This window comes from Myiozetetes cayanensis, unplaced genomic scaffold (genome assembly GCF_022539395.1).
Source record: "Myiozetetes cayanensis isolate MyiCay16 unplaced genomic scaffold, myiCay2020 scf3, whole genome shotgun sequence".
NCBI classification, from domain to species: Eukaryota; Metazoa; Chordata; class Aves; order Passeriformes; family Tyrannidae; genus Myiozetetes; species Myiozetetes cayanensis.
Window position 1 is genome coordinate 62,674,126 of NW_026087521.1, and position 9,690 is coordinate 62,683,815.

Below are 9,690 nucleotides of genomic sequence, written 5' to 3' on the forward strand. Positions count from 1 at the left end.
CCCAAGGACTCCACACACAGGCAGACAGAGCAACGTCGGGAAACCTCATGAAAAAGTGTCTGCCTGAGTCTTACTCAGGGTTTTTACATCTGTGTCTGGCCTTCACCCCAGAGCAACACGTATTTCCAGCACTTGAGTTTATGGGCTAACTCAAGACAGAGCAGATCAAGCATTATCTTTGTTCTGGAGCAGATTGACAAGGGCCTTTTTATCAGCTGGTGTGAGAAAGGGAAAAATAGAAACCTGGCTCATCCTCAGGCTCTTCAATTGATTCTAGAGAGAATAGACTCAGCCGTTGTGCTCCCAGTGGCTAGGGGAGAGCAGAGAAAATGCCACAAAAGACTAAGTTGCAAACAATTTAGTAATTCACAGAGCTCTTTTAGGTTTTGTAGCTGCTAGATCTGACATGTTGACTCAAAGTGTGCCTAGGAGGTTTGGGTGGTGGACTGCTCAAAGTATTTGCCGTGAGCCTTTTTCCTGAGGTGATGCTCTGCTCAGAGCTCACATCTGGTGAAGCTGTGAGCATTAACGTTTCAGACTGCCTGGAGCACCAGAGCTTTCTGGAATGTTACCGCTTCCACTGGAAGAAGAACACTAAAACAGCAAGAACACTAGAACAACCTATTCCTTAGTCTCAAAGCAACAATCCGATGGTTACCTGGAGAACTAGGAGACTCAACTTAAACAAAGTAGCAGATAGAAATAATTATAGAAATTCTTTTCTGTAAAAAAATATTTCTGGCTCTAGAAACCTCTGTAGCTTTTACCAGCCAAAATCAAAGAGTAGTGATTTGCAGGTTTATGTAAAGAACAGCAAAGTGAAGACTATACCAAAGTAAATGAGTTTACAAAAAATGGTATGAACTATTTCTCACTGTTAAAATGTAGGTGTTTAAGAAGACACTTACATGCTGGTTACCACCAGTGGCAGAACAATCTGTTAATATCATCACATCAAAGTAGACTAACCTACATTTTAGGAATCCTCTATTTAAACTTCTGCTGATGAAACATCATAATAAACAGTACATTTATAAAGTCAGGGGATACATAACACTCATCACTCATGTTCAAGCAATTAAACACTCTTTGTTACCTAGGAATTGCAAACATGAGGATTTCTCTGCTGTATTCCAATGCTGAACTAGTGCAGAAGGAGCAAAGGGGTGGAGGCAACTGCCCCAATTTGGTGTCAGAACGTTGGTGTGATGCCTCCAGCTCTGTCCTGCAATAAACACTGCAATAAGAATCAAATTTCTTTCTGTGTTTGGACAGATGAGCGAGAGTCTGTACTGAATGCTGTCCCACACTGCTGACAGCCCAGATGACTGTAAAAAAGCAATAAGAGTCAATTGAAATGTTACTAGAGAGGCATTAATAGAGAAGCCAGAAGATCATTTAAGAGCACTGGTAGAGCACACTCCAGAATGGTAATTATGTTTACTTTCCTGTTCTTTTTGTTTTTCTTCTACCCCTCTCTTTTCCACTCGTTTGCTCTCTTACGCCTTCTCTATTGGAACTTAGGAGTTATTTTCATGCACACATGTACACATTGGCAGAATAGGACACTGGGGAAGGCACGTGTCTGGTGGGTGACATAAAATCCTCAGGTGTTTGAAAGTACAGTGTGTTCCATGGCCACGCTCTGACTGAACAAGTGTTCCAAACCCGGCCGTGCTGAGTTTGAAGTCTGGGGTGTGCCTGAGCCCTGCCTGGGTGAATTTGCACACGTGGGGTGTGGGGAGGGCAGGAGGCAGCGGTGCAGCAGGGTGACCTCTTCCCACCGCGCTGTGACACTGAAGCGCCGCAGCAGGTGCCGGGCCCAGGCTGTGCCTCCCGCCCTGCAGCCCAGAGCCAGGCTCCTGCACAGACCTGCCACCACTCATCCCAACGGGAAGGAAACGCCGCTGCAGACACCATGGTAAGGGGGATGTGGGAACAGCAGTCATGTGGGGATGGGGAGGGCTGTGGGCAAGTAACAAACTGCCATTGTTATCAGTACTTTGTGCCACAAAACCCTGGTCTCACGCACCAATTACCACATAAGAGGACGGGAAAGGAGTGTCAGAAAATCTCAGTGAAGCATTAAGGCACAGTGAGACAAAGTTTTCTTCAGAGAGTCCTTAATTAGTGTAATTATAACATAAATTAGATCTGGAGTCATAGCTGTCTAGTACTTTCTGTTGTGATGACGTTTTCTCAACACTGGTTCATTTTTATATAAGTGAATATAATTTTTTTTAGAAATAAAAGAAAAAAGTCACTTACCTTTGTGTCTTAAATTATTTTAGCCCCAAAGGCTGCACTGTCCGTAGCTGTATGGTGTATGCATGTGTGTTTCTGGAGTCCATGAATCCTTTTACATATGTATGCATTTAAGTAAGTGAAAAAAAAAAGGCCCTTCATTTTCAGGAGCTGGGGTTTTGTTATAAATTTGTAGAAATCTCTCAAAACCTCTTAGAATGTGAAAAACCCATTTCACCTTGTACCCCAATATACATTTAGCACTAAGTCTAATTTTGGTGCAGAGAAGTATGTTACTTTCTGCCAGTAAAGCTGCAGGTCCAAAAGGAGAGAGCTCATTTTGCAAGCAAGATACACACGTCCACAGGCTCCCCGGACCTAGGGCAGTAAGTTTCTGGAGCAGCTGGAAGAATAAAGTCTGCCTTTGTGCAATATGTACTAGAGCCAGGTACTTGTCTGTTAATTTTTAAGAGTTAAAGCTGTCCCAGGTTTAGTTTCACAGAGGACCTGGTCCTTTCTACTGTCCCTTGGTAGATAAAAGGACAGTTTGTTAGGCCTGTCCTGGTATATTAGCGGTGGGACGTGAAACATGAGTTTGGAGTAGGCTCCAAATTTAAATATCATGCAAAGATCAGTTTACTGTGCCTGTGACTCTGGAGAAGGCCCACTCCCTTCCCTGCCTAAAGTCTGGTGTCTATTTTAATGCTGTTTACTATGCAAAATCAGAAACTTCTTTGTCAGTGTCTTCTCTGCTTGGCAGAATATTTCCAAATTACTGCTGGGGTAGGAGAAGATGGAATGGCTCGAAAGCCAGAGTTGAGACACCGTTTCAAACTAGTGCAGCTGAAAACTCAGTCTAAAAGGAAAACCTTCAACTGTAGTCCTGTACTAAGCTTTACAATATTAACTTTCTAAGGGAGCATTCACTTGTTCCAGCTGTGCAAAACCAGATCAATTCCTCTACTGATCTGAGGAACTGAGCAAAGCAGCTCTTTAGGTTCAAAGTATTGCTTGACCTGTAATTGTAGCTTTGCTCTAAAATACATACTTTTAAGAAGTCAGCTGGCCTCATTGCTGTGTTTAAAAGGAAAAGACCTTATTTTTTTCTTGCTGCCAGCCTCACAGATTCACATTGGGATTTAAAAGAAAAGCAGGAGCCTGCCCTGTGCAAAATCAGCATTAATTGAATTCTCTAAGCACAAATATGCTTTCAGTGTCTCCTGAGTAATCCTCCAGATTGAGACACACTGACCTATGAAGCCTCATTGTCACTGAAATAACTCAGAGACTTTTGCACAACTCACTTGAGAAACACAGGGTTGTGCAAGAACACTTGAGAGCACATTTCACATGCTGCTGCACATGCATTTGCAGAGTCAGGATCTTAGAAATCAGTACTGAATAGAAATAATTTATTTCATCGAATGAAATATTTAAATTGACTTTCCGTGTTCGTTTGAACTTCTGGGGATGGCTAACCAGGGCAGTGATGACTTTTGAAATTCTAGTTGCTTCAGAAAAAATATCTTCAGCTACATATATGTCAATTTGTGAAGAAAACACTGGTCCAGAGATGTTGCTGGTCACATATCGTGCCTGACGATTTAGTTTTTTGGGAATTTCATTCTCAGGTCACAGGATGATTTTGCAGGGTAAGCAGTTGCAGAATAATAATAAAAAAAAAAAGTTAATGGTCAAATCTGATACTAAGTCATTGGTTATCTGTAAATGCAGTATTACAAAATAAAAATAAATGAGGACCATCCTCTGCTCTTGAAGCCAGGTAGCATGAACTGCTTCACAATTAGGCATCTCAATCCTCCTTTGCTCTCCAAAGCCTGGCAGTGGTCAGTGAGCTGCTCGCTGGAAACCATTCTTGACAATGAGTTGTATTCTGTACCCAAGCATTGTCTAGAAAAGTATTAAGTGGTCTAAGCCAAGACTGTGCCAGAGTGTGCTAATTATCAGTCAGCAGAGGTGATCACAGGCCAGTGTTCAGTGCTATGACCTGCCTCCTTCTTACTCCCTAGTATAGGCAGGGCCATTGGGATCACAAACAGAGCTCAGGCATCTTTAATTGCAATTGCTCCAAATTAGAACCAAAGGTGAAAAACTCCATATGTCTGAAATCGCTCTCTCCTCAAAAAACTGCCTTCACTCCACCCCGTGTTGTAATTGTTGGGACTAACTCAGAAGTATTTGGTTGATAATTCTGTTTGTGAACTTAGGAAACCCAGCACCAGGGCCTTTGTGCTCCTGTACTTTTAATTGTAAAGAATTTTGGAGCAATTGGCACCTGCCTATTTTAGCCTGGTGTTACACACATTGTTTTCTTTTCCTGGGTGCCACAGAAAAAACGCTCAAAATTAGGCAAATAAACAGTCTATTCTGCAATGACACTGCCTGATAAGCAATGGACCAATCCAACGTAAAATTATAGATGCTCAGGAGCTGGAAGGAACATTTGTTTCAACCAAGAGAATCTGAAACGATTTCCTTAGGTGAATATTGCTTAAAGCAATTCTTCCAAGTTTCCACGCTAGCCTGCTACCAGAGGCGAGAAGGATCAAAAGGCATCCCCTGTCTTGGGTTACATAAAGTTGAAGGATACCACATGGCTGTGTCAGGTTCCAGCCAGGAGTAAAAATAAACTAAACTGGGATGTTCTCCTCAGCAGGGCCAATCCAGGAGGAAAGGTGGGGTTTGTGTAATTGAGATTAATTTTTTTCCCTGACTGTTTTCATGCACTTACATAGTACAGCACATAGATCTTGATTTTTAAAAGAATTGTCCCTGTATCCAGCATGAATATGTACAGTCTCACTGGGGCTGTGGGGCTGAACTACCAAGTGAATTGCTGACAATGACAGGTCACCAAATTTTTGGAACAGGAAGACACTGGGGAAAAAATTAACCACTAGGAGCAAGGAGGACTAACGAGCACTGTTTTTTCTGCCCCCGCCTCTGCTCTCTCCCCTTAGCGCGAGTGCATCTCCATTCACGTTGGCCAGGCTGGAGTTCAGATAGGAAATGCATGCTGGGAACTCTTCTGCCTGGAGCACGGCATTCAGCCAGACGGCACCTTCAAGGATCTGCAAGACAAACTCAAGTGTGATGACTCCTTTACCACGTTTTTCAACGAAACAGCCACTGGGAAGCACGTGCCACGGGCTGTAATGGTGGACTTGGAACCAACTGTAGTAGGTCAGTATAGAAATAAACCTGCAAAATGGAGGTGAGGTTGCTTTTCCTAATATCACCATGCCATGCCACCAGCCTCCACCGGCACAAAACAGCCCTTTGTCCTGTGGTCTACCCCTAGATAGCATGAAATTAACTTTCTTGTGACAGAGAACGCCAGATTCTGTCACAGGTCTTACAGACATAGGAACAGGAGGATGCCCAGCAGTTTAATAGCTGGTGTGTACCACTTCTCTTTGCACCAACATTTAACTTCTGGGTTTGTTTATCGTGACATTTCTGCCATTTGAATTCTGCTCTACTCCAGTTCGGATTCAAAGCAGGAGCCTGACAGTTTCCCTCCAGCAACATAAGGATGTCTAAGAACTGGGGTACCTGATTTTCTTCATACTCTATTTCTGGGGACTTGTCTGGCTCTACTTGTCACTGAGAAGTTCATGAGGAGACAACTTCTGTGGCTGGATACAAGATACACCATAAACCCACCAAATGCAACAATGAAAAGTTGCTCAGGAGACATTTCCCTTCTCCATCAGCATCTGTTTTTTGGCATTATGACCTCCTGTGACTTAAAGGTTGCATCAATGCCAACCACAACCAGAACTTGTTGGCACTGGAGCACTTGCAGCTTCTTACAATTTCTCTTTCTCCTTCAGATGAAGTGCGGGCTGGCACCTTCCGGGAACTTTTTCATCCAGAACAGCTGATCACTGGAAAGGAGGATGCAGCCAATAACTATGCCCGTGGCCACTACACCATTGGCAAAGAAAGCATTGATGCAGTGCTTGATCGTGTCCGTAAGCTGGTAAGTCCCAGTTGTTTTGAAGCAGCAGCCTCGGATTCTGCAGGAGGAAGAAGGGCAGAACTAACACCTTGTTGGCTGCAAACAATACCAGTGGTTCAGAAAAGAGATTGCAAGACATACAGAGGCATCATCATTAGTCCAAGAGAGAGAAGCCCTGTAGTTCACTTCCCAGCTATGTGCCTCCAGGTGTTTTTATAAAGTCGTTCTGAATATTTAACTCTCCATTATCAGTACAGCCCTAGAGCATCAGTACTGATACGGAAGGGTGGATTGGGCAGTTGTACATTTCCAGTTTCAGTTAGACTAACCAAAACAAGAGTGAAATTCAGAGAGTGAAGGCCTGGACAGATAATGCTCCAATTTTATGTTGTAAGCTGAGCCAGTGAGGGAAGCAAAGCATGAGTATCACCAGCCCTTTCTCAAGAAAAACTGACGTGAAATCTATGCTGTGTGTTGCTGATGATGGCTCTCTCCTTCAGCTCAGGATATGCTCACACAAATTATTTTCATTCCTTTTCAACCCTTCCTCTTTTGCTTTCTCTTTTGCTTTCTAGACTGATGCGTGTTCTGGGCTGCAAGGATTCCTGATCTTCCACAGCTTTGGTGGGGGTACTGGCTCTGGCTTTACCTCCTTACTGATGGAACGCCTCTCTGTGGATTATGGAAAGAAGTCCAAACTGGAGTTTGCCATCTACCCAGCCCCTCAGGTCTCCACCGCTGTGGTGGAACCCTACAATTCCATCCTGACCACGCACACCACCCTGGAGCATTCGGACTGCGCCTTCATGGTGGATAACGAGGCCATCTACGACATCTGCCGCCGGAACCTGGGCATCGAGCGCCCCACCTACACCAACCTCAACCGCCTCATCAGCCAGATCGTCTCCTCCATCACCGCCTCGCTGCGCTTCGACGGGGCCCTCAACGTGGACCTGACGGAGTTCCAGACAAACCTGGTACCCTACCCACGCATCCACTTCCCCCTGGTGACCTACGCCCCCATCATCTCCTCCGACAGGGCGCACCACGAGCAGCTCTCGGTGGCTGAAATCACCAACGCCTGCTTCGAGCCCAACAACCAGATGGTGAAGTGCGACCCGAGGCACGGGAAGTACATGGCCTGCTGCATGCTCTACAGGGGGGACGTGGTCCCCAAAGAGGTCAACGTGGCAATCGCCGCCATCAAGACCAAGAGAACCATCCAGTTTGTCGATTGGTGCCCAACAGGCTTCAAGGTGAGCAGAGCAGAGATGCCATGAGCTTCTCTTTAGTGTCCAAAGGGTTCAGTCTGGCAGGAAACTTGTATTAAAGTTTTCAATCTTGTGTATTTCCCAGTGAATGTAAGAAAGATGCATTTATATAAAGTGTGCCTGTTCTCCTTTGAACACCCCAGTGACACAGGCTTCTACATATTTAAATAAGTGGAAATCTGAAGTGTGTATGAGGTAAAATTTAAAGAAGTATTAATTTCAGACCTGAATTTGGGAACCACCAATGAGTGCTCCCTCTGAAGCACCATCTAAAACTAAGGAAATACCAAAACTGATAGAGTTAGTAAACAGAAATGTTGATACTAGGGAATCTGTTAGTTCACCAAGAAATATTATACAGCCTCTCCCTGCCTGCTATGTAGCAGTGTTGGTAACATATTTTCAACAATTTAACAGTGGAAAAATATTTGCCATACGAACAGCTCCTTTAACGATGAAAACTTTTAACTGGGAACCAACTTTCTGTATCAGTTTCTGCAGAGTATCTTGGTTAAACTGTATGTTCGGTATCAAGTAGCTGTTAAGAAAGCTACAAACTTGCCAGTGTACATTAAGCAGAAGGATAATACAGATATTAAAATGAGCACGTATCGTATCATACTCTTTGACGTCTGTAATGGCATCTGCCATCTGGTAGTTATGATACGACTCTACCCCAGCATCTGTAACTTTACTCTTATTTTTTCTGCTCCTCCTTTTATACAACTTTCTCTCATATTCCTGTTTCCAGGTTGGGATCAACTATCAGCCTCCCACCGTAGTTCCTGGTGGAGACCTAGCCCAAGTTCAGCGAGCGGTCTGCATGCTGAGCAACACCACGGCCATCGCCGAGGCTTGGGCCAGGCTTGACCACAAGTTTGACCTGATGTACGCCAAGAGAGCTTTTGTGCACTGGTACGTGGGGGAAGGCATGGAGGAGGGAGAATTTGCAGAGGCCCGAGAGGACCTGGCTGCCCTGGAAAAGGACTATGAAGAAGTGGGAACTGACTCGTTTGAAGAAGAAAATGATGGGGAGTAATTTTAAAATACACTTCGTTTCCTAGTGAGCACAGAATCGTCTCCGTGTCTACAATTTGCTCACCCTTTTTGTATGTTGTAAACGTAAATTCAGGAGACATCATAGAGAGACATTTTTTTTATTCCATAAGTGACAGGCAAATTGTCCTATAAGGTATGATCACTTGTAGTAATGCTCCACCACTCCCAGCAAGGCAAAAAAGGCTTGCTCCTCCTTGCACATTTGATGTGAGCCTCTTTAAGCTCTAATGTACATGATAAACTCACTACATTCAACACAGGTCATCTGTGGCATTCTCCACGATATTTGAAAAGTCATGGCAGTCAGATGAAGTCCCAGGTGACTGGAAAAAGGGAAGCATCGTACCCATTCTTAAAAAGGGCACAAGAGAGGACCCTCTGAACTGCCGACCTGTCAGTCTCACCTCTGTGCTTGGGAGGATCATGGAGCAGATCTTCCTGGAAGCTATGCTAAGACACACGGGGATTTAATTGGGTGCTCATGCATAAATTTATTGGGAATTTATTAATACCTTTGTCTGATGAGGTTCTCCTACCTGCATTTGTGGTCCTCCTTCCTCATTTCAGAAGCTGAGTTTTTGTGATGATAATACAGAATTCCTCTGAAGAAAGATGTGCCTATAAAAAGGAAGACAATTCTTAGAAATACCCAAGCTGCCTTTCTTTCAAGACTGTGAACTTTCAGACCCTAAAAGCCTCCTTTCTGTGATTGATCCTGCCAGATTTTTTTCTCAAAAAGCAAGACAATCTCTCTCCTTTGTTGCACAGAGGTGTTCCTAAATCCCCAATGAATTTATGCATGAGCACCCAATTACTTCATGCATCAGCTGCCACAGATATCACACCATTTCTTACAGTCTTGTGCAATTTCACTTCAGGTATTGTCAAATGAATTCATTTGTCATCACATATTCTGAGTCAAATCAGAAGCCAAGCAAACCTGAACAATAATTCTTAATTTCTCTACATTTATATATATAAACTTTTACTGATGCAGAAATGTTACTAAATCACACATCTTTGTTTAAAAAGGAAGGTATTTCCTCTGAGTCTCACTCAATGAGTTGAGTAAACCTTGCTGCTTTTCATGTTAAATATGAAGCTGATTTCACAATTGCTTCTTCCAGATTT

At 43.7% G+C, this 9,690-nt stretch overlaps 1 protein-coding gene across 1 annotated transcript; it reads left to right on the forward strand.

Moving 5' to 3' along the window:
- Positions 1–989: 989 nt before the first annotated feature.
- Positions 990–8,569, forward strand: TUBA8 (tubulin alpha 8). Its single transcript, XM_050324009.1, has 5 exons — positions 990–1,921; positions 5,226–5,448; positions 6,102–6,250; positions 6,805–7,485; positions 8,252–8,569. Exons 1-5 carry the CDS (start codon positions 1,919–1,921, stop codon positions 8,537–8,539), a joined length of 1,344 nt encoding a protein of 447 aa, XP_050179966.1. The 5' UTR covers positions 990–1,918; the 3' UTR covers positions 8,540–8,569.
- Positions 8,570–9,690: the final 1,121 nt, after the last annotated feature.